This window comes from Netta rufina (genome assembly GCF_964035555.1).
Source record: "Netta rufina genome assembly, chromosome: 14".
In the NCBI taxonomy this organism is placed as follows: domain Eukaryota; kingdom Metazoa; phylum Chordata; class Aves; order Anseriformes; family Anatidae; genus Netta; species Netta rufina.
Window position 1 is genome coordinate 9791204 of NC_140137.1, and position 22557 is coordinate 9813760.

Genomic DNA, 22557 nt, shown 5'->3' on the forward strand with positions numbered 1-22557 from the left:
GTTTGCTGCATCCGATGGGATGCAGGCACAGGGCAGTGTGTAGGCATGAGGCAGATGTGGTTGTAGCTTTGGGATAATGAGGTTGGCTGGGAGGTGTGCAGGGAATGGGGAGATGAGGAGCAGGAAAAAGACATTTGACCAAAACAAGATGACCTTTTTTGACCAATTTGACCAAAACCCCCTCCTTGGGGTGGGACTGAGTGCCACACGGGGAATGGGGACCAGTGCAGGACCTGTCAGAGCTACCTGGGGAAGGCACAGGAGAGGCTGAGCAGCACAAGCAAAAAGAGTTCCTGTCCCTGCTCAGCACAGAGGGTCTCACACATCCCAGTGCCTCACTGTGGACCAGAGCCACCATGGCCTTAGCCTCAGCTCCTGGCCCACTGAGCCCAAGCTACAGCTGCTGCAGAGCAGATACCAGCACAGCACAGGCCATCATGTGCCCCTTTGGCACTGGGGCCCAAGTTTATGACCACCCGTGCTCCCCTGAAACGTGACTTCAGCAATGGTGGTGCCTGGCCCTGCTCCAGGCTGCTCCCAGCACCAACTCCTGCACAGACTGACTGGTTCCAGTACAAACAGCCAGTGTTTGCTGGGCTGTTTGTGTTGCATGTTGTGGTATTTGCACTGTATACAACGGGACTGTTTGTTTGCAAGGCACGAAAGTAGCAAAACCCCACGGCAGTGCGCTCCGTGCAGGCAGGGCTGCATGTTGTGGCAACACAGCAGGCTTGTCTCCATCCTGCCCTGGCACAGCAGCACAGGGCACCGCTCCCTGCCATCAGCTTTTCTCCAGGCGTGGCCAGCTCAAGGCACAGGGGTGTCCAGCTGTCCTCGCAGAGGAGGGTGGGCTGCTAACGGTTGCTTGGGCATGGTGAGAGTGGGTCAATGGTGGTGCGAGGAGGCCGACTTGCTGCTAGGACAAGTGAGGGCTGGGCTCTTCCTCCTGCGCTGGTGGAGCAGTGATGGGAAGGAGAAGCACTGACTGGGGCACAGGCTCTGCCTCCACCGGCTGTGGCTTCACTGTGCCAGCTCCCTCTGCCCAGGAGGGCCGTACAGATGTCCCCACATCCTTCCTCCTTGCACACGCTGCAACATCCGCTCGCCTGCCGCATCCCATGGTGACATCCACGCATGCCGTGATGGCCCTTGTCGCCACTCATGACGCACTGTTCACCTTCTGCCGGGAGCCCGCCAGCAGCTCCTCATCTGCCAGAGGCTCCCTCTTGCTCCACTCTGGATTTCCTCAGCGGTGACACATCTTTGCCTGTCGCACATCCCCGTTGCCCCATGCCAGCAAGGGAAGAGCACGGTGCCACATCCCCCTCCCCAGCAAACACTGCCATGGCGCCGTGTGCTCCTTCCTCCCACACACCGTGCGGAGAGTGGGCACAGGTGTTGGTGGTGGGTTCTGGCATTTAACCAGGAAAGCCCAATCACACCCTCACTGCAGCAATCACAGAGTCATCATGATGGTTATCTGGCTCTTGTCATTGTCCCCAGCAGCAAGCGAGGTGGGTAAGGATGGGCCATGTCACCCACAAGCCCAGGTTTAAAGCAGCTGGTGGCAGACCTGGGTTCCCCAGGGGTGCTCAGGTTGGTGACTAGGAGCAGTGGGAGCCAGAGACACCAAGGTTTTCAGGGCTAGCCACTGTATTTTGATAATGCTGTTTGGGGTTTGGCTCCTGGCTGTTAGTCTGTGGCCAGTTTGAACTGGCTCACAGCTTTTATAAGGGCGAGATGAGCAAGATGCCAGCAGCTCCAGAAGAGTGAGCACCCAGCAGAGCTGGTGCATGTGGCTCCCAGTCACTGGTCACAATGACAGACCAAGTGCCTGGGCCGGACAGTGCAGCTCCCCAGGCAGCAGATGCCCACCCACAGCTCAGGCACGAAGACACCCCGAGCAGCAGCTCTGATGTCCTCTACCCAGTGGTCAGCGGCAGCATCTTTGCCTCAAGCATCTCCTCAGCAGCAGAGCGAGTCCGTGCCATCCTGCAACAGGAAGAGGTGGGGGACAGAAAGTGTCCACTGCTGTTCATCCAGCTCAACGAGCTGCTCAGCACCCCGGCAGGCCTGGAGTGGAAAGAGACAGCCAGGTAGGCACTCGTGCTGTGGTCGGGCCAGCTGATGATGCTTGGGGAACCCAGGGTGAAATGGTCTTTAAGCTACTAGGTGCTCCAGCAGTGCTGAGCTGTCTGCTGGGCAAGTCTCCTGCCTTACTCTGGCATGTAATGGGTCCTCAACAACAGGGATGCTCAGTTTGCTCTCCCCCCTCCGGTGCCCATGCTATGTCTTCCAGGAAATTCTTCTTCCCAATTTTGCGTGACTCATTTCATCTGAAAGTTTCCACCAGCCGTGAGGACACAGTGTCAGGCAAGGTGCAGACAGTGACCCTGTCTTTGCACAGTGCTGACACAAGTATTTCCTCAGTTCTGCTTCTGCATTTCCTGCCTCTCCATGGCCTCAGCATCTATGCTGCAAGCTGGTGACGGGACAGTGCTCCATTGCTCGCTGTCTTTGAGCACTGGCCTGGCACAGCTGAAGCTGAAGCAGAACTGAAAGCATAGCAGCAAGATCACTGTGGGAAAACGGGGAAAGTAAGTGTCGTAGAAGAGCTGGGGAGAAGGATGTACCCTGCACTGCACTGGCGTCAGGGGCAAAGCCTGGGTGCAGACCACGAGCAGTCCAGCAACACTGGGCAGCTCTTCCCGAGAAGTGGCTGCAACCTTCTCAGAAACTGCTGGTGAAAATGGGGGCGTGCTGCCCTCCTCAAAAATTCTGGGACAGCGTGGAGGAGTTGGGTCTCAGCCCAGCACAGGGCCTAGGCCTGCGGCCATGATCCCTGCACACACAACCTGAAGGCCTGGGAGACGATTTGATTTCTTTTTGAGAGCATGGAAGAAAGGCCTGGAAAAATGCTTTGGCCATAGGGCAGCACTGCCAGGGTGGACCTGGGACATAGGGAGAAGGAAGGAGCAGGATGTGGAAATGGCTCAGGTGCCTGAGGCAGCAGGAGGCAGAAACAACCCGGGGAGGAGAGCTGGGAGCGGAGGAGTAGCTGGAGCTCAGGGCTGGCTGGGGCAGCTCAGGCCAAGGAGGGAATGGGGCCCTGGGGCTGAGGCACCAGCGGAGAGGAGCCAGGCCCAGCCATATGCTGGTGTGGGGTAGGAGCGTGGCCAGGATGTGTCCCCTCGCCATGCCACCCCTCCGCAGCATGGGAGGGATGATGTGTGTGAAAGGGGGCTCTGGCAGCAGCGGGGGGCCAGAGGGTATGGAGGAGAAGTGGGTGCCACTGCCCAAAAGCCAGAAGTGGGTGTGCTGGGGGATCTCCTCTGTCCTCTGCCAGCATGGCTGTGCCCCAGGCTCCGCCTCAGCCACCATGGGCCCCTCCTGGTCCTGCCTGGAGGAACGGCCAGCACTGGGCCCGCAGGGCACGCTCGCACCGCGCCGTGTGCTGGTGGGACAAAGGGAAGCTCTGTGTGTGCTGGGCTGCAAATATTTGGCACGGCCTGTTCAGGGTAAATGCCTCAGAACACGTCTCTTCTGGCTGCCAGCGAGCACTGCTAGCTACGGGGATGGGTGAAATTCCTCCGGGCAGGAACTCGGAGCAAGGTGTGAGGTGGCAGGGGTAGGGATGTACCTGCCTGGGTTGCTCCTGCCACCAATCACCCACACTGCCAGCCCCGGGCCCCAAAAACCCATCCCACCTGGTCTAGCCCCATGCTGAGATCAGCTCCTGCTGCTGGGCACGGGACCCCAGAGCAGCCCACTTTGTGCCACTGACCCTGTAATTCTTCCTGGGTAGGTGGATAAAGTTCGAGGAGAAGGTGGAGGATGGAGGGGAGCGCTGGAGCATGCCCCACATCCCAGCCCTCCCCCTGCACAGCCTCTTCGAGCTGAGGACGTGCCTGCAGAAGGGGACAGTGCTCCTGGATCTGGATGCCCACAGTGTCAAGGAAATAATTGGTACGTGGGAAACATAAAGGTCTCCTCAGAGGATGAGCTCCCTCTGGGAGAGGGGCCAGGCCACCAGGAGATCCCTCACTGAAAGCCGTGACACAGGATTGCCGGGTAGCCAAAGTGGCTCTGCCAGGCCAGCAAAGGGGGCTTTTCTCTGGCAGAGCCCCGTGGCTAGGATAGCACAGGGAGCTAAGCTAACCCTGTCCTTGTTGCAGACAAAGTGCTTTGCAGGCAGCCCGATGACTGGGTGCTGCCGCCTGAGCTGAGGGACCGCCTGGCAGCTCTGCTGCTCCTCCAGCCGCGGCACCAAGCCACCAAATCCCCACTGCTGGCACTCGCTGACCTCGGCCTCAGTCCCTGCAGAGGTAACGCCTGGCCATGCCCGTGCTGGGAGCTGAGTCGCTCACGGCCCAGCCACTGTCCCTCCTGCTGTGTCTCTGCTGCCTCTGGGCCACCTACCTGGGGCAATACCCATGCTGAGATTTTGCTTGCACATGTATTTTGCTGCCTTTTTTTTTTTTTTTTCCTCAGGGAAGGCCAAAAACTGCCCTCAGCCCAGAGCCCAGCTCTCAGAAACGCCTCTCAAGGAGCAGGTAAGGCAGGAATGGAGGCAGGAGGGAGCCAGGATCAGGGTCTCGGTGGAGGTAGTCATTTTTTTTCCAAGCAGTGGATGCGTTTCTTGGCCTCAAACCCAAAGTGGGCTGAAAAATTCTGCCCACTAATGGCATTACTGTTACGGGATAGGCCTGTGTGTGTCACTGCAGATCCAAGCCTTCCTGATGTGTCATCTCTGAGGGAGGCAGGGAGTCCCCAGGCCATGATGCCCCAAGGAGATGGCCAGGCAGGTGCACAGTGCAGCTGACAAGGCTGGCAGCTGGAAGTGCTGCAGCAGCTTGGTTTCATTGCAAGAGGTTCTCTGGCCCCTGGGCAGCCGTCACATCCTGAGTTCCAGCTGCTGAGCAGAGGGAAAGCCTTAGCTGTGACAGTGCTGTGGCAGGTGTCATCCTACACGGACTTTCCTTTCCATGTCATTTCAGCTGAGGAACCGATTTAAGAAGAAGCTCCCACCAGGGGCCGAAGTTGCCAACGTGATGGTTGGTGAAGTTGACTTCCTGAAGAAGCCGTTTACTGTCTTTGTTCGTTTAAGGGAGGTGGCGGCACTTGGCTCACTGACTGAAGTTGCTCTCCCCAGCAGGTAACTGGAGCTTGGCTAGTGGCCCTTTGCTGGCCACACAAGCCCCTTTTCCAGCCCTGCAGTCCCCTCTGTGGTCTGTGTCCCCACTCACTCCTGCATCCCTCAAGCTCTGGACCATGCAGCACAGAACAACCGCTTGAGCTAAGCACCAATGCCTAGACTCACCTGGTGAAAGCCAAGGGGAAGACACCCAAAGCCACACAAGGAGCCTGCGCAGTCCCAGAGCCCTGACTCACTGCCTGACTCCAGCTTTCCAGAGTCCCTCAGGAGCTTAGGTCACTGCAGCTGGGAAGTGCTGAGAGCAGTGCCAGCAGCTGCCAGGCTGCTGGGGGAGTCGACCCCTGTGTTGTCCCCACCTGAACTCCCTAGGAGGGTCTGGATGCACTCAGCTTCCTCCCCAGGAGCATCAAGGCTGGAAAGGGTTTCAGATTTTGGGGAGCCTTTCTCTTTCCTGCCAAGCTGGTCTGACAGATGCTTTTCAGAGCAGCGGGGTATCTCTTGCTCTAGTACGGGGCATTGTCAGCATAGAGGGGGAGGAGCGGGTGCAAGAGGTGTTTTGCCGTGGTTGCAGAGTGTATCACTTGAAGCTGTAACAGGGAAGTTCCAGTGTGTCCCTCTGAACTGGGGACTTCCTTAGGAAGCACACTAAGACAGACAGGGATCTGGAGGAACATTGCCACCTCCTGGCCACTGCAGCCAGAGCATCCAGAGGATGAACAGAAGCGGGACATTCACCTCCTGTAGTCTCCTTGATGGGAATCGTGTGTCTTGAGGTCGAGGCATATCCCCATGGAGCGCTGCTGTGTGTCTTTATATGGCTGATAACAACGCTTTTCCACGTATTTTCTGAATGGCCCTTTTTCCTCTCTGGACCCAAACGGGAGTAAGAGAGTTTGTCCCTTCCCATCCCATTACCCGTAACACCATTCCCCTTTGCCAGCCACTCTGAGCTGCCACGCAGATGCAGCCAACATTCCGGGGCTATCAGCCCCCCAGTTCCACCTCTAGGATTTTATCTATCTGGTTTTCCCATTGCCTCCATGCATGCACATATGTGAATGCAATCCCAGGCAGCTGCTGCTCTGTGCTGCTTTCCTCTCCTTCCTACCACCTGGAGCAGGGTCTGGGAGGCTTCAAGCACTGACACTGCACATCAGGGCTGGAGCAGGCTCTTTTCAGCCACATTCAGCCCTGCTCGTGCTGTCAGAATAGTTCCCCTGTCCCATTTCTGGATGTTGATCTGGGTCTGATCACTGTAACCACTCTGCAGCCTCTGTGTATCATGACAGTAACAGATTTCTGCAGTCTTAGAAAAAAAGTGGGGAACTTGGTTAAATATCTGGACAGGCTGCCCCTCTGTAGACTTTCTATTGCAGCTCTCTGTGAGGTGTGGGATTTTAGCCATATTTCTTCAAGGGCTCTGAGCCCCCTTTCCATTCTCTTCCTATGCCCATGCAGTCCTATCAAACCTGGCTTCCCACGCAGCTAGCAAGCTCTCCTTCCTGATGGTAATGCTCCCGCAAACTGCCTGTGAGTGACATCCCCACGAGCACGAACCCACACGTCAAGCACCTGACTCTTCCCGTGCCCCAAAGACCTGCCTCCCACCCCACTCAGCCCTTTCTGCAGACCTTGGGGTGCCGGTGCCCTGTGGTCTCCTGGCTGAGCATGGTTTCTAGGCACTGGGCAGCAGGCGTGTGTCCTGTCTTCTGCCCACCACCCCCAGCCTCCTGCTTGGGGTAGCCCCCCAGCTGCCCACGTGCAGGGGAGGCTGCTTGGCATCAGCAGTCCCTCAAGCTCGCAGAGCCTTTGTCCCTGGGATCCCAGCAGCATGGTGGCCTGCCCTCAGAAGAAGCTCCCGCAGGAGAAGTTGCTCGTACGGGGATGTTCATGGGTTGCTGTCCTGTCCACAGGTTTCTTTTCATTCTGCTGGGCCCCCACGCCAAAGTGAAAGCCTATCACGAGATCGGAAGGGCCATGGCCACACTGCTGACAGACGAGGTAAGCCTGGTGCAGCAGTTGTCCTGAGCACTCGGGGTGGAATGGGGCAGAGCTGAGGACACCAAGACTCCTCCTCTGCAGGCTGCCGTGTGAGAAGCAGGGGACAGAGCAGGCCGGCAGCTTCCATTGCCTAGGATAAGAAAACAAGAAAATAAGAAAATATGGAAATAAGAAAATAAGGAAATAAAATAAATAAATAAATAAATAAATAAATAAATAAAAGATTTTGGCTTGGTCTGTAGGATCTAGGTGTACCCATTGAAATGAAGTGTATGGCTGCTTTCCTGGCTGGGAGTCTGGGGGAAGAGCTCTGAGCAGCTGAATGCAGGGTTTTACAGCTAACCCACTGTGTATCACCACAGCTCTTCCAAAGGGTTGCCCTGCAGGCTAAGAACCAGGAGGACATCATTGCAGGGATTGATGTGTTTCTGGATGAGCTGACCGTGCTTCCTCCTGGGAAATGGGATGCCAGTGCCCGAATTCCTCCACCAAGCTGTTTGCCATCTCCGCACAAGAGGTATCCTTGGGGGAAGATCTGCTGCAAAAGATCTCTGCTGCAAGCCTGTGATGCTGAAATCTGGGTCTCCATGGGGATGAAGTCACCCAGGAGCCAATCTTTGCCAGGGAACTCCTCCTAGCCAAGCCCCTTCACATCTCCAGCTGATGCAGATCACAGTGATGGTCCCCAGTGCTGTTGGTCCTGTGGTCCCATGTGGATCTTGACAGTGAGGGAGTGGCAAAACCCCACGATGTACTGTTTGTGCAGGAGCTGCTGGGAATGTGGAACTGGAGCACACTCCAAGCAGGACACCTCCTGCTCTGCCCAGCTCCCCCTCTAGAACTGCTCCGGCTGGGGCTCATTCAGGGGCTGGTGAAGGGAATTTCTCCTCCTCATCCTCCTGATCCTTTTCCTCCTCCTCATTGCCAGGGGATATACAAGGTTCCTCCAGCCCTGCCTACAACCCTCTTCCCTCTCCAACCTTCCTGTCCCCTCGTAGCCTCTCCTAGATGCATCGGTGTCCTGAGGGTCTGTAGCCTACCTGCTCAGGCTTCCCTGGCTCTGCCTCAGGATCTCCATGCACCTGCGGGAGAGGAAACCTCACTGCAATGGGAGCACGGCAGCAGCAGAGGACAGACCTGGCCTGGGCCACCAGCACTTCAGTGAGGAGCTGGAGAGGACAGGGAGGTGAGTGCATAGACAGACAGGCGTCAGCCATTCCCCTTGCCGTGGAGCAGGGGAAGGACATTTGCCTGCAGGTCTTTGCCTGCTCCATCAGCCCTAGCTTAGCTGGGCAGTCCAAAGGTCCCCCCCAGTGCGTTTGCCAGAGCCACCACCTCCAAACCGTGCTGGCTGCTAGCTCCAAGGGAAGGGACCAGCAGCTCTCTGGTGGGGCTCTGGCCATCAGTGCTCTGAGACCTCTTTCCTCTCACAACCTTCTGGCTGTAGGCTCTTTGGGGGGCTAGTCCGAGACATCCGGAGGAAGGCACCTTGGTACAGGAGCGATTTCTCTGACGCCCTGCACATCCAGTGCCTCTCAGCAGTTCTCTACATCTACCTGGCGACTGTCACCAATGCCATCACCTTTGGGGGCATGCTGGGGGACGCAACAGCCAACATGCAGGTCAGTGTGCTCACGGGGTGCCAGGCTGGGCGTGAACCATGCCACAGGGTAGGCACGTGGGGCTTGCCTGGCAATGAGCGTCCCGAGGGCAGGGCTGCCAGGGGAAGCACAACACAAACCTCCTTGCTCATGCACCACTTGCCCAGGTTGCAGGACCTCATGAGGCACCACCTTCTGTTGGTGCCCGTGGAGTGGTGGCCAGGCCTGTGCATTTTAAACACTGTCTTTGGACAATAGTTTGCCCTTCCCTGGGCTTCCCAGGGCCCCAGTGCCAAACTAGGGCTGCACACTCTGGGGCTTCCCCTGCTCCAGGAAGGATGAGGGATGGCAGCTGCCTCAAGACACAGCCTGCAGGCACAGATGGGGCTGGTGGTGTTCTGGTGTGCTGCCCCACGGTGGGCCCAGGGGAGCTGCAGCCCCATCTATTTGCGTTGCAGGGCGTGCTGGAGAGCTTCCTGGGCACTGCTTTTGCTGGCTCCATTTTCTGCCTCTTTTCCGGCCAGCCCCTGACCATCCTGAGCAGCACCGGGCCCGTGCTGGTCTTCGAGCGCCTCCTCTTCTCCTTCAGCGAGTAAGGGCTGCGCTGAGGGGGGCTCCTTTGGGGGACATCCCCCTGCTGCCACCATCCCCTGGCATGGTTACCTTCGTGTGTCTGTGCCGTACTGAGGAGCTGGGTCACCCTTCCTGCTAGGGACTACAGCCTGGACTACCTGGAGTTTCGCCTCTGGATCGGGCTCTGGGTGGCCTTTTTTGGCCTGGTCTTGGTGGCCACCGAAGCGAGCCACCTGGTGCAGTACTTCACCCGCTTCACCGAGGAAGGCTTCTGTGCTCTCATCAGCCTGATCTTCATCTATGACTCCCTGAAGAAGATGCTGAGCCTGGCAGAAGCCTTCCCCATCAACTGGCACTACCGAACCGACGATGTCACCTTGTACAGCTGCTCCTGCAACCTGTCCAGCCCAGGTGAGCCCAGGCTGCCCTGACCGTGTTCGTGGGGCTGTACCTGCACAGGGACCTCACGGCTTGTGGCACAGCCCCAGCCTGGCAGCCTCAATGTTTTCTGCTGTGGACTGGTCTCCACCAGCCTGTCCCAGAGCAGGAACAAGGGAGGTGAGGCAGGTGAGCACAGCACGTCCCAGGCACCACAGAGCACAGCCCTGCCTTGTCCAGGGGCTAGGTTTGGCCCCAGGGAGTGCTGTGGTCCCCAAGGAAGATGAGGGCTGTCTGGCTCACCCTCATCCTACCTCTTTGGCTGCTCTGGGCATATCCCAGCGGGATATGGGGGCTGCCTTCCTGACTCTGGTGACAGCCACATTGACACTGCCCCATGCCAGGGACCCCTGCTGAGCCCCTCTGTGAGCTGTGGCTGGAATCAGGGCAGAGACACCATCCATCCACCCCTCACTCAACCTGTGTCACCTCTGTTGGAGTGCCCTGATGAGCACAGCCCAGCTCCTGCAGCTTGGGGATGGGGGGAGAAAGCCTTGCAGGGTCTGTGAGGGGCTGTGCCAGGGATGCATCCTGTACAACTTGGCTCCAGCCCCTCCACACAGCTGCCGATCAGCCTCTCCTTCTGCTGCCCAGAGACATCTCCAGGCCCCGGGGGTCCCAAAAGCCCTGCCTGGGCAGCCAGAGCAGCTCAGATCCCCCCGGGGATGCCACAGGAGCGGGGGCCTGGCTGCTCCAAGCCCAGCCCCGGGGCACTGACTCCCACCACTCTCCCGCAGGACACGTCTGGGCAGGGAATGCCACCGACACAGCGCTCCCTTCGCCCACAGCCCTGCATGAGGTATGGACCCATCTCTTTTTGGGGGATGCAGGGCTGCCCACCCTGGCCCTCGGGCTCCGGGTGCCCGCATCCCTGGCCCCTTTCCTCCTGCTCCCTCCCCGCATCCCCACAGCCTCCCGCAGCCCCTGCCTGGTTGAGCCGGGCGCAGTGCCTGAGCCGAGGAGGGCAGCTCCTGGGGACCAGCTGCCACTACGTGCCCGATGTCACCCTCCTGTCCTTCCTGCTCTTCGGGGGCACCTTCCTCTGCTGCACGGCGCTCAAGCACTTCAAGAGCAGCCGCTACTTTCCCACAGGGGTAAGTGGCCCCCAGCCGTGTTTCTGGGGTGCACGGATGGTTCCCCACACCGTGGCTGTTTTGGGGATGGTCCCCGGCCAGCCCTGGTAAAAGCCTCCCTGTCTGCGGCACGGCAGCTTCGGAAGCTGGTGAGCGACTTCTCCATCATCCTGGCCATCCTCATCTTCTGTGCCATCGACGTGGCCCTTGGCCTGGAGACCCCCAAGCTCCTCGTTCCCAGCGAGCTGAAGGTGACCGGCGGGCGGGGAATTGGCAGCACCTTCAAAGAGGTGCACGCAGGGCAGGGGCTGTGGCCCCTGCCTGGCCTTTTGGGCACACAGCGCTGCCCAGGCACCGCTGGGTGGGGGAAGACACCGGGGCAGGGGGCTGCTGCGGCTTGTGCAAGGTCTCAGCCCGGAGGAGGGAGGATCTGTAGAAGAATGGAGCCTTTGCTACGACTTGCTTGCTCCAGGCCAGCCCAGGCACGTCCCACGCACACCACGGGTGCTGGAGGGCTCGCCCTCGCTGGCAGGAGCCTGCCTGCTCATCTCCACAGCTCCTCGACTGTCTCCAGCATTGTCTCACAAATCGAGGGGGCCTTGGAGGAGAGAGGAGACAGGGTGGCCCAGAAGAGTTGGCATCCGTCCTCTGTGGGAAGCAGGTGTAGCCCACCCAGCCCCGGTGTAGCGCAGGGAGTGTAGTCCCTGTGGACAACAGGAGAAGCAGCTGGAGCAGCAGGCGTTGGCATGCCAAACCCACTCTGGCCAGCCGGGGAGCCTGGATGCCCAAAGACTGCAGGGATTTGCCATGCCAATGCCTAGGAGCTCAGCTCTTCACATTGCTGCTGGTGTCTTTCCCGTCAGTGTGGTCTGGGTGGAAATGCAGGGCGGATTGGTGGCATGGCATCAGCGTAGGTTCCTCCCCTGCACACAAGGGGCCGAGCCGCAGCTCCTGCGCTCTGTAAATCACCTGGCCCAGTCCTGCTCACACGGGACAACCGCCTCATGCTACAGCTCGTGCTGAAGCTGGAGGCACGAGCTCAAGCCTGGGCTTGGGCTCCCCACCCTGGGTGTGGAGAGGGATTGGCAGCGCTAAGGAGCAGGCTCAGCCTCTTCCAGGAGCTGGACTGTCGCCCACGTGTGCTGCCACCTCCTGCGAGGGCCTTGGGCACTGGTGGCTCCCTGTCATCAGACTCGCAGCATCTCCCTTTCTACCCAATACTTAGCCTCTGCCCCCACAGCCCGTGTCCCGGCAGGGCACGTGCTGCCCTAGGTGTGCCCAGCTCCTGGCACTCGCTCGTGGTGCCAGCTCAGATGGAGCCAGGGTGTCCTGGTAGGGCAGCCGGGTGAGTCAGGCCACCCAGCAAGGACCATCCGCAGGTACCCGTGTTGCTCCAGTTCGGGCACATACGGGCTAGTCTCTTCACCCTGCTGTGGCATCACGTCAGCCAGCGTGATCCTTCTGCCTCCCGTAGCCCACGAACCCCACCCGGGGTTGGATTGTCCTCCCCTTCGGAGCCAACCCCTGGTGGGTCTGCCTGGCAGCCGCCGTGCCCGCCATCCTCGTCACCATCCTCATTTTCATGGACCAGCAGATCACGGCTGTCATCCTCAACCGCAAGGAGTACAAGCTGAAGGTGAGCGGGGGGCAGAGGATGGGCAGGGGCTGCCTGTGGGGCCAGCCGTGGATGGGGAGCACCCTCCTGTACCCCACATCTGAGCCCTGGGACAAGCTGGGCAGCTGGGGACTCGGTGGGGCCTTACCATGGACACACACCCGCCCTGCTGGCTGGTGGGGACAGCCCCCGGGTCTGCCATCCTCCGGGACATCGCCTTGCCCCCTGTGGGAGCCCTCCAGCCCCGTGGTGCTGCCACAAGCCACAGCTCACCCCCAACCCTGCCCTCCCTCGTTGCAGAAAGGGGCAGGCTTTCACCTGGACCTCCTCTGCGTCTCCCTGCTGATGATCGTCACCTCTGTGACGGGCCTCCCCTGGTACGTGTCGGCCACTGTCATCTCCTTGGCGCACATGGACAGCCTCAGGAAGGAGAGCACAACCTCAGCGCCGGGAGAGCAGCCCGAGTTCCTGGGCATCCGGTATGGTCCGAGCTCGTCCCCCACAGCACCCCAATTTTGGGTGGCTCCCCTGTCCCTCCTGCCTGTTGCTGCAGCGCCAGGTACCCGCAGCAGTCAGCAGAGCTGGCACCAAGCTTTGGGACTGCTCGTGAGTCCGTGGGGAAGCCCCTGAGCCCCCCAGCAGCGCCTGGTGGGGCTCGGTGGTTGGGAGAGGCTCCCCAAAGCCCAGGGGCGCTGCTGTGTGCCGCCCCCACGTGCTGCCACCACCAGCAAAAATTAAAAAGCCTCCGCAGGGACCCAGTTGGATTCCTGGGGGCAGGCAGGGGCTGTGGGTGCCCGAGGGAGCCCCGAGCCTCATGTGACAGACGTGCCACCGCCCGCAGGGAGCAGAGGCTGACGGGGCTGGCAGTCTTCATCCTCACAGGAGTCTCCGTCTTCATGGCACCCGTTCTCAAGGTACGGAAAGCAGCTGCTGGTTTTGGCCTCCAAGGGTTTTTTGCCTCCTTTCTGAAGTCGGTGAGGAGTGCATGCAGCCAGCAAGGCCGGGGCCGTGGGCTGGTGGTTCCCAAACCAGACACCCCTCCAGCCGCAGCCAGGGGATAGCTCAGGGCATGCCAGGCCCCGGTGCCACTTCACGGAGCTGCCCGCTCCGTTATGGCCCTTCAGGCACCCATCCCAGGCCAAAACCTGCCTTTGCTTTGCCAGCCACCCTGCTATTAATAAATCTTAAGCCCCAAGACACATCTCCAAGTGGCTTGGTGCCTTAGCTCCAGCATTGGATGGCTCCTGCCACGTGCTGGAACATGAGGACACCCGGTGTGAGCGTTCCCTCTCTGAAGATGGAAATTGGTTGCATTGGTTTCCAAAACAGACAGGAACACACCAAGGCTGCAAAGCCCTCGGGTCCGTAATATAAGCAAAAATACATGAAATTGTGCTCTTGGAAGTGAGCAAATGTCATGGCCAAATACGCAGGCTGTTCTTAAGGGAAACAAAGCTCGGCGAGCGCAGATCACAGCCCGCTGAAGCCTCTCCCTGCTGTTTTGCAGTACATCCCAATGCCGGTGCTGTACGGGGTCTTCCTGCACATGGGGGTGGTGGCTCTGAACAGCATCCAGGTGAGTGGGGCTGCACGGAGCACGCCTCTGGACTGCTCTGGAGAAGCCTGTGGGTAGCGTTTGGGGGATGCAGGGGTTTGCTCGATACCAGCTTCTACTTTGCTGCGTGGCACAAAGCCTGGATTCTGAATCTGTGCAAGTTGTACCCACACGCCCAAGGCAGTGGGGCAAAGAGGGGCCTGTAAGGGTCAGAGGAAAGGGAAAGAGAAGCATCTGGGATGTGGGGGCACATGAGCAACTGCTGCACTGGCGGATCAGGTACTTTGGGAGAAGCAGAGGAGCAGTGGATGGCCCAGACCTGCTCTCCACAGCTGCAGGGGAGCACATCCCTGCGGTGTGTCTGGAACCAGGGGACCTTGCTGGTCCTTTGACTCTGGCCATAATTCTGATCTGCCAACTACATCCTACTCTTGCAGAACCCTACATGGGGGAGAATCCCCACTCCAGTAATATCTACCTATTTATTTATTTATTTATTTTTTCCTCTAAATGGTACTTTTTCCTCACAATTCCCCTGTTCTGGATAAGCTGGGAATCCTCCCTCCTCCCTTTGCTCAGGGAGTTCGGGGGTGGGGAGGGCTGTGCTGCATTAAATGCAGGAGCGGTTTCCTGCAAGAAGGGAAGAGTCGTCCAGCTCACAATGAGAACATGATTGCAGGGAGGTGCTGTGGGCTCAGGCCGGGAAGTCAAGGGGTTATCATTTCTTGGTTGCACTTTGGACAAGCTCGAGTTGTTTCTAAATGCTTCCCTGGGAAGAGCTTCCCTGGTTTGGAGCGATGTTGTGCCTGGCCTGGCAGCCCTGCTCAGACAAATTCACCTCTCACAGACCCCGTGGGCAGCCGCAGGGGCAACTCCTGGTGCCCCTCTGGGCTAGCTGGCGAGTGCTCACGACAGGGAGGGAGGTGGCAGCTGCCGGGAAGCTGGAGGTGCCAACAATGCCCTTCCCTGCGCTGTGTACGTGAGGAGCCTGCTGTCCTCTCGCTGCAGTTCACGGACCGGGTGCGGTTGTTCCTGATGCCAGCCAAGCACCAGCCCGACCTCCTCTACCTCCGCCACGTGCCCCTGCGACGCGTGCACCTCTTCACAGCCATCCAGGTCCTGTGCTTGGCTGTGCTCTGGGTCCTCAAGTCCACGGTGGCTGCCATTATCTTCCCGGTGATGGTAAGACACACCTGGTAGCCAGACAGCACTGCCGGCGACCAGAGCAAAGCCACGCACCCACCCTGACCTGCATCCACGTGGGCAGCGCCACGCGGTGCCCCAGCCCTGAGCGCTGTGCCCTGCTGACCTGCACTTTGCTCTGGCCCCAGCTGCTAGCCCTGGTGGGGATCCGGAAGGGACTGGAGTGCATCTTCTCTCTGCACGACCTGAGCTGGCTGGACAGCATCGTGCCTGAACCAGGCAGGAAGGAGGCAGAGGGGAAACTGCCCCGGAAGCATGAGGAGGAGGAAAGCGACACCGAGGAGGTGGGTGATGTCCTGGGAGCTGTGCTCTTTTGTTGTTGTCCCCATGGGCATGTTGGTGCTGAGGCTGAGCCTGGCCTGGGCGTGCAGCTCGGGGCAGCGGCATCTGCAGCCCGGAGAGGCAGGGAGAGCCAACAGCCTCAGCACAAGGCGTGGAGCCCAGCTGAAATTGTATCAAAGCCATGAGTGCTTGTGTCTGGGAAGCAGCACAGGAACAGGGACTGCAGCAAAGCCAGGCCATGGGCTCAGCTCACGCCGTGCCACAGTGATGCTCAGTGCTTCACGTGGCAGCCTGGGCCAGCCGCTGGCAGCAGCCGGGGTTGGCTCCCCTGGATGCAGCACGGCCGGGAGCACCACCAGCCTCATCCCTCTCTCCCTTCTCCCTCCAGTCTGAGCTGATGCATCGCCAAGGACCAGAGATCAACATCTCCGTCAACTAGGCTTGCAGCTGGGACACGGGGCAAGGTGAGTGGAGGAGGAGCACGGACCTGGGACCACCCTCACTGCTCATCTCCAGCTCACCAGAGACACCCGACCTGATGGCGTGCGGTTATTGCCACACCGCATTGCAACAGGACCCAAACCTCTCCTCACACTCCACCCTCCCAAGCCAGGTGTGCTCAGGGGGATTCATCCCCCGTGGGCGCATCACACCAGCGTGGACTTTGGCAGCACAAAGGCTGAACCGAGGGACTCAGAGCCAGGGGGTGCCACAGGACCAGCAGCCACCCCACACATATCTGCTGCCCACAGCTCCTGGGATGGCCGACCCCCTGCTTTAGGGGTGCCCTGAGTTTCTCTCCTTTCCCCCTCATCTCGCTGTGGGGGCTGTGGGGGCGCTGCCCGCACCACACCGCCCTGCGCCCCCTCAATGCCCTCATCCCCGCCTGCCACCCGGTGCAGCCCCAACAGCGGCTCCGTCCCCCCCTGCCACCGCCAGGCCCCGGCTGAGGCTGCGGGGAGCCCCGCGGCAACGCTGCGGGCGGGGTGGCGGAGATAATTACGGGTAATTTGCATTCGTCTTAATAAAGGGCCCCGCGCGCCCCCCTCCCTTCTCTCCCCGCCACAGCCGCCCGACTGCTGCCTCAGGGGGCAACGCCTGGGGGAGGGGCGGGCGGGAGGAGTGACAGCCCGCTCGGCCAATCGCGGCCCGCGCTGCGGGCGGGGGGGTGGGACATCGGGGGCGGCCCGCGCTCCTTGACGGGCAGCGGCTTCGTCCAATCGGCGGGCGCGGGCCAGGCTTTGGCGGTGACGGAGACCTTCACGGGGAGCCGAAGGGGGGAGGGGTCTTAGGCCGCGGCAGGAGCCAATCAGACGGCGCCAGACGCCGTGCGCTGTGAGCGACAACGCCAGCGCCCAATCAGACCCCGCGCTTCTCGTCTCACCGTTGATCGACGGGCGGCTAGCCCAATCGACACGCGGATCTCCGGCAGGGCTCTTGATCGACGCGCCGCGGAGCCAATCCACCCGCGGCTCGTTCAGGAAGCGAGCCCGGGGAAGTGGGGCGGGGCGGCGCTCTCCCAACCGCCTCGGCGTGTGCTCTCAAGGCAGCATGCTGGGAGCGCGTGACGCGGCGCGGAGCGACAGCCGCGCGGGCCAATGGCGGGCGGCTCCCGCCCTCCCTCCACCAATGGGCGCGGGGGGGGGGGGGCGGTGCGGCGGCGCGGCCGGCTAGGGTGTGAGAAGTTAGTGGCGCTGCTGCGGTGCCGTGAGGGACGGAGACGCCTGGGCTCGGCGAGCGGCGGCGGCCCCGGATCAGCGCCATGCTCACGGACGGCACCGCCGCCCCCCTCGGCGACGAGGAGCTCGATTCGGTCGCCCCCCGCGCGCCTCCTCCTCCTCCCCCTCCCCCCCCTCCTCCTCCTCCTCCTCCTCCTTCTTCTTCTTCTTCTTCTTCCTCCGCCGCCGTCGTCGTTGCCGCCGCCGCCGCCGCCTCAGAGCCGCCCGCCGCGGCCGGGCCGTCCCCGCTGGGGCTGCGGGCCGTGCGCCTCTTCGGGGAGGCCGGGCCCGGCGGGCCGGGAGGCCCCGGAGCGCCTGAGGCCGCCCTCGACTTCAAGCTGGCGGCCGCCGTGCTGCGCAGCGGGGGCGGTGGAAGCGGCGGCGGAGGTGGAGGAGGAGGTGGAGGTGGAGGTGGTGGTGGAGGCGGCTCCGGCAGCGACGAGGACGAGGTGTCCGAGGTGAGCCGGGGCCCGGCCTGCAAGCGGGGGTCGCGGCCCGCACCACGCCCCCTCCTCCCGCGCCGCCCCGGGGCCTCGCCGTGGGCGGGAGAGGCCGCAGCGCAGCGGGGCCGAGCGGCCGGGGCCTTCCGGAGGGGAGCGAGAAGGGCCCGGGCCTGGGCCGAGGGGTGGTGAGGGGGGGAAAGGGGCTCGGCTGATCGCCCCCTGGGTGGCTCCAGGCTCCTCCGGGCTCTCCTTCGCTGCCTCCCGGCCCGGCCCGGCCCGGCGGGGGAAGGTGTGCGCCGTGCTGCTGCCTCCTGACCTCGGGGAGTGGCTTCCGCTGCAGGGGGGGGGGGTGGGGGGGGGAGGCGAAGCCGTCTCCGTACCTGGGAGAACAAAGTGGAGGCTCCAACCCCGCCGCCCGATGACTCGGGGGGGAGGGAAATGAATCTGTTCGATGCCCCCCACGGATGGGGTTGGTGGAATAGAAATCCTCGCTACCCGGCAGCCTCTCTCCAGGAGGAATGGTGGAGGGGAATGGAGGTGGCTTTGATCTTCCAGACCTGCGGGGAGTTTTAAGGGAAAAGGGTGGGAGAGGGGCCGGAGCCTTATCCCAACCCAAACGGGGCTTCGTTGGGCAGGTAAAATTGTACCTGGTGCTGCTTTGTGTAGCGTGGGGAGAGAAGGGTCTGATTTGTCCCAGCTGCCCACTTATTACACCAAAGGGGGAACCGATGTTCTCGGTCACCTCCTTTAGAAAGAAGAATTAAGGATGCCAGCCACGAGCACAGCCCTTAATATAGTTTTAGTGGATGTCAGGAGAGAGTGGAAGCGCTTGGAAGCTTGTTGCAGATCCAGAGCTTTGCACTCCTATATGCTTCTACAGGAGGAGGAAGATGGTAGCCAGTATGAAACGTGCCATTGGAGGGGGGGAGCAGGAATGGTTACTTTAGTACGTGTCCACATTCCTTCTGAGAAAATAGAAGGAGGCAAGCCTACATTTGTCCTTCTATGTCTAAATTTTCTGCTTCCCGTTGACTATTCTCTTTCACCCAGTGTCCCCCAAAGTCTGAACTGCCAGGTCTGAATTAAAAAGTGATTAAACCGATGCAGACCCACTTTTGCACCATATGGCTGCCTAACCAAAGTTAAAACTTGTGGTAACAGCAGGGCATTGAACTAAACTCAAAATCTAGTGATCATGGAGCTAAAACTTGTGAACATTTCTTAATTGACTGATGTTCCAAGCATATGGTGGTACAGGATTGCATGTTCAGGTGCTTTCCTGTTTTGGGGAGCTGGAAGGCTTGTTGTAGGGTGAATAGGAGACAATGAACTTAGGAGTTTCTGCCATCTAGGCTGTTCTTTTAATGTCTGTCCATTCACATTTCAATATATTCTTGAAACGTGCAACGCTAGTTACAGAAACTGGAAAATGATGCGAAATAAACTATTTATTACAGCGCAGTGTCAATGGCACTCTTTGCAAGATGAAAATGGCAGAGTTGTGCTATGATAGCTTATCCCTTTTGAGCCTGCCCTATTATTTAAAGGACGTGAAGATTGAACACTTTAGCTGTTCAGTTGGTCTTTTGACTATTGGCAAGTATTAAGATAGGCCATTATAAATAATGTCTGGGAGGCTAGCACTGAGGTTAAAAAATAAAAAAAAAAGGTTTACAAACCGTTGTTAAAGTAAAATTACTTGTTTGAAAAACATGAGAAGAGCTTTCTTACTTAAACCGTGTCATCAAAATTAAATTGGAATTAAAACACTTGAAGAGTTCCAGAACATGGTTAGAGGACTTGGACCAATCCCTAGAGCTGAAATTGCAGGGGAGTTCTGGGGTTTTGTGTTTCTGGTTTTGCAGAGTAGTGTGTGGAAGAAATGTGGATGGTGAGGATGTGCCTTGCACATCTGTACAGCCTTGCTAGTTGATGGGGTGTGGTTGTGAGGACCCAAAGTGAATTTTCAGTTTTCTTTTCTTGGTATGAGAACTAAAGGAGCACCTGTTGCCAGTGTGGTGTGGGTTTGTTTTTTTTTTTTTTCTTTTTTTGTTGTTATTTTTCACAGAATATTAGGGATTGGAAGGGACTGGGAAAGATCATCTAATCCAGTCCCCCTGCTGGAGCGGGGGATTTTGTTTGAACAAAGAAAATTAAACTTGGGATGGAACATTACAATTCTTGAACAGCGCTGTTTTGAAAACCTCTTGGCTGTTTGGCTTGTGGTCTTGTGTCATGAGTCACTGAGTTGGGTGTATGGCTTTAGCTACTACCACTGAGTGGAATTAGTGAGAACTGGAAGGGAGAATTAAATAAATAACGTGAGCGTTTGCCATGCTGCCATGATCTGTGCCCTGTTCTTTACTTTTGAAGTCATTAAATAATGGTACAATATTCGGTAGCCTGTGCCATGGCTGTGCAGGTTTTGTATCCTTGTATTAGTCTGGGGGTAATACGCTGTAACTCATTAAAATGGCAGATTAAGCAGGAAAAAAAAGTAATCAGGGAAGTGCAGGAAGAAGAGCATAACGAAGTTTTTATTTAGGGAATGAAAAGAGCGATGTGCTTTCGCTGCTCCTTAAAAAATATATATATATATATATATTGCATTTCTTCCTTCAGTTCTTGAAGTAGTTTGCAGTGGGAGTGCGCTGAGTTTATCCTCCTGGTGCAAAACAGGTAGAAAAAAATGAAGTTTTCTGGTGTCCCAGCTCAGAGCTGGCTGATGGCAGGCACCGGGCAGCTGCTTGGTACGCCAGGGACTGAAACAGGTCCTGTGTGAGCTGTGCGAGGGCCGCAAGGTGAAATTGAAAGGCAGCTATAGGGAATATTTTCTAGACTTACCAGTTAAAACTATCACATGCAAACTGAAAGGACTGCAAGCTGAAGCACGCCTTGGGCCAAGGAAGGAAGAGACCAGGAGGCTTTCTGCTACTTCTGGGTAAAATAGAAAGGAAACCATGGTTCTCCTGAAAAACCTTCACCAGGGCTTGTGTTCTGCGAGGCGAGGTGGTTTCCACCTTGTTGTGTGTGGCTGCTTCATGGCCTTCTAACCTTGATCAGGACCTGGACGCAGCTTACATGGAATTGAATTTTGGTGTAATTTTACGTCTGCTATTGCCACTCCGTGTGAATTTTGCTGGCACTTCAAGTGGTGCCAAAGGCATGAGTATCAAGCAGCCTCCTAGATAATGGTTGGGAAGCCTGTAGGTCAGGGTGAAGGCATGCTGTCGGGGCGGTGAGTAATGGTGCGCCTATGCGGAGTTCGCAGGGTCCCTGCCTGAGAGGACTTCCAAGCACGGCGTGCGGGTTCTTATCGCCTGCTGGCTCGGCAGAAAGCTGCTATGGAGACATATGGAGTTGAAGCAGGTGATAAATACGGCAGAGTTAGTGCTCGCAGGATTACTGTGTGGTTTGATCTGTTGTAAATCAAGTATGAGAAGCTGCCAAAGGTACCAAAGGACCTCGGAGCTCTGTTTGGTCAGCGGCTCTTGGCCATAACCATCCGTGTGGCAACTCCTGCGCTCTGGGATTCGGGGCTTGGAGGCACGCAGTGGCAACGCTACCCACCTCTGGACTCAACTGAGCTCTTGGTTTCTCCTCTCCGGAGCAGGATGCCTGCCTCCACCAGCCTGCCTTACTTAAGCCTGTACCTATTGCATAAGCCTCTGGGGATATTTACATAAAGCATAATTAAAAATCAGACATAACCTCCCTCCTACAGTGAGCAGAATTATTATTCGAATGGCATGCATGCCAGATCAGTTCAGCACTTGGAGTTTTTGTTTGGGGCTTAATTTATTATTATTTTTTTTTCACAAATATTAAGTCTTTTAATTTTTCAACTGGGTTTTGAATTCAAAGTAAATACTTAAATGGTTTGTTTTAAATTAGCAATGCAATTTATTAAAGGCATGGCTGCGTCAGTGAACTTCTTAAGTGTGGCACTGCTTAAATGGTATTTACAATGTGTCTCTGGCTTTTGAGGTTGATTTAATGCGTATAAATTTTAGATTCAGCATGGTTAAAATAATGGAAGGGACGTTTTCTTGACAATAAGGAATAGAAATTCAAAAGGTTGATGCAAATTAGCTTGGATAATATTAGCCAGAAAAGCCTTTTCTCTGAAAATTTACTAGTTGATGTTTTTATACTATTCTTACTATCTCTTTCAAAGTTTGGGAAGAGATGGAACAAGATGGAAAAATTTTGTCTAGAATTACTCATTGATTAGAAAACATCGAGGGATAATGGGGTCAGGTTCCCAAAAGTATTCATTTAGATCCTTAATGTTGCAGGAAGCTGGTCAGTGGGGTTCATTCCTGTCCAACCTTTTAGGCATCTAATTCTTGAAAAATCCCTGAGAAGTATCTGAGATACTTTGGAAGTCTGGCCTGAGGTAGCCAGAAACAATCTGTCTAGTTGTAGCTAGGACTTCATGTCCAATAACACTTCCAAACAAACTGCTTTCTAATTTTTTTTTTTTTGTAGAATCCTGGTTTTCCTCTCGTGCAGCTTGACCCAGTTGAATACGTGACCTAAAATAAATATCATCAACCTTTTTCTAATGATAGGTATAGAAAGCAAAGATGTGAAATCCTACTATATAATTAATAGAAACATGCAGGACATCCCCTTGGTAAGGAAAAACTTACCAAATTTAGCAGAACATCTCTAGTTAGTTATAAATTTGCTCATAGGTTTCACCATTCAACTGGTTACTGTCTGGGGGTGCACAGGGTTCATTTAGGCTTCAATGCACAATAGATTACAGCTGGCAAATGAAGAATTGTCATGTTCTGATTCGAATTGGGGCAACCCAGCAATTCTCCTCTGAAATTGATGCTGGGATGCTCTCTCCTCTCTTCTCCTGTCCTCATCTCAGAGGAATCTGAGCAGC

General features: G+C 57.4%; 2 protein-coding genes across 15 annotated transcripts in view; both read left to right on the top strand.

Annotated features, from left to right (window-relative positions):
* Positions 1 to 1818: 1818 nt before the first annotated feature.
* Positions 1819 to 15935, top strand: SLC4A9 (solute carrier family 4 member 9; the record flags this gene model as incomplete). The annotated part of the gene is made up of 21 exons (XM_084295443.1): positions 1819 to 2096; positions 3806 to 3966; positions 4176 to 4325; positions 4492 to 4553; positions 4998 to 5155; positions 7069 to 7156; positions 7519 to 7673; positions 8226 to 8342; positions 8604 to 8778; positions 9216 to 9349; positions 9470 to 9741; positions 10506 to 10567; positions 10680 to 10862; positions 10979 to 11092; positions 12316 to 12477; positions 12757 to 12935; positions 13298 to 13370; positions 13964 to 14032; positions 15020 to 15193; positions 15343 to 15498; positions 15885 to 15935. 21 exons carry the CDS (start codon positions 1819 to 1821, stop codon positions 15933 to 15935), a joined length of 2973 nt encoding a protein of 990 aa, XP_084151569.1.
* Positions 15936 to 17165: 1230 nt separating this feature from the next.
* LOC311214640 (ankyrin repeat and KH domain-containing protein 1-like) overlaps positions 17166 to 22557 on the top strand; it is a gene marked incomplete at its 3' end in the record, with an annotated part of 112685 nt that continues 107293 nt past the window's right edge. For all 14 annotated transcript variants that reach the window (XM_084295329.1, XM_084295330.1, XM_084295326.1 and 11 more), the window contains exon 1: positions 17166 to 17672. In XM_084295329.1, the coding sequence (XP_084151455.1) occupies positions 17259 to 17672 (414 nt within the window). In that variant the 5' untranslated portion in view covers positions 17166 to 17258. The remainder of the gene's footprint in view (positions 17673 to 22557) is intronic.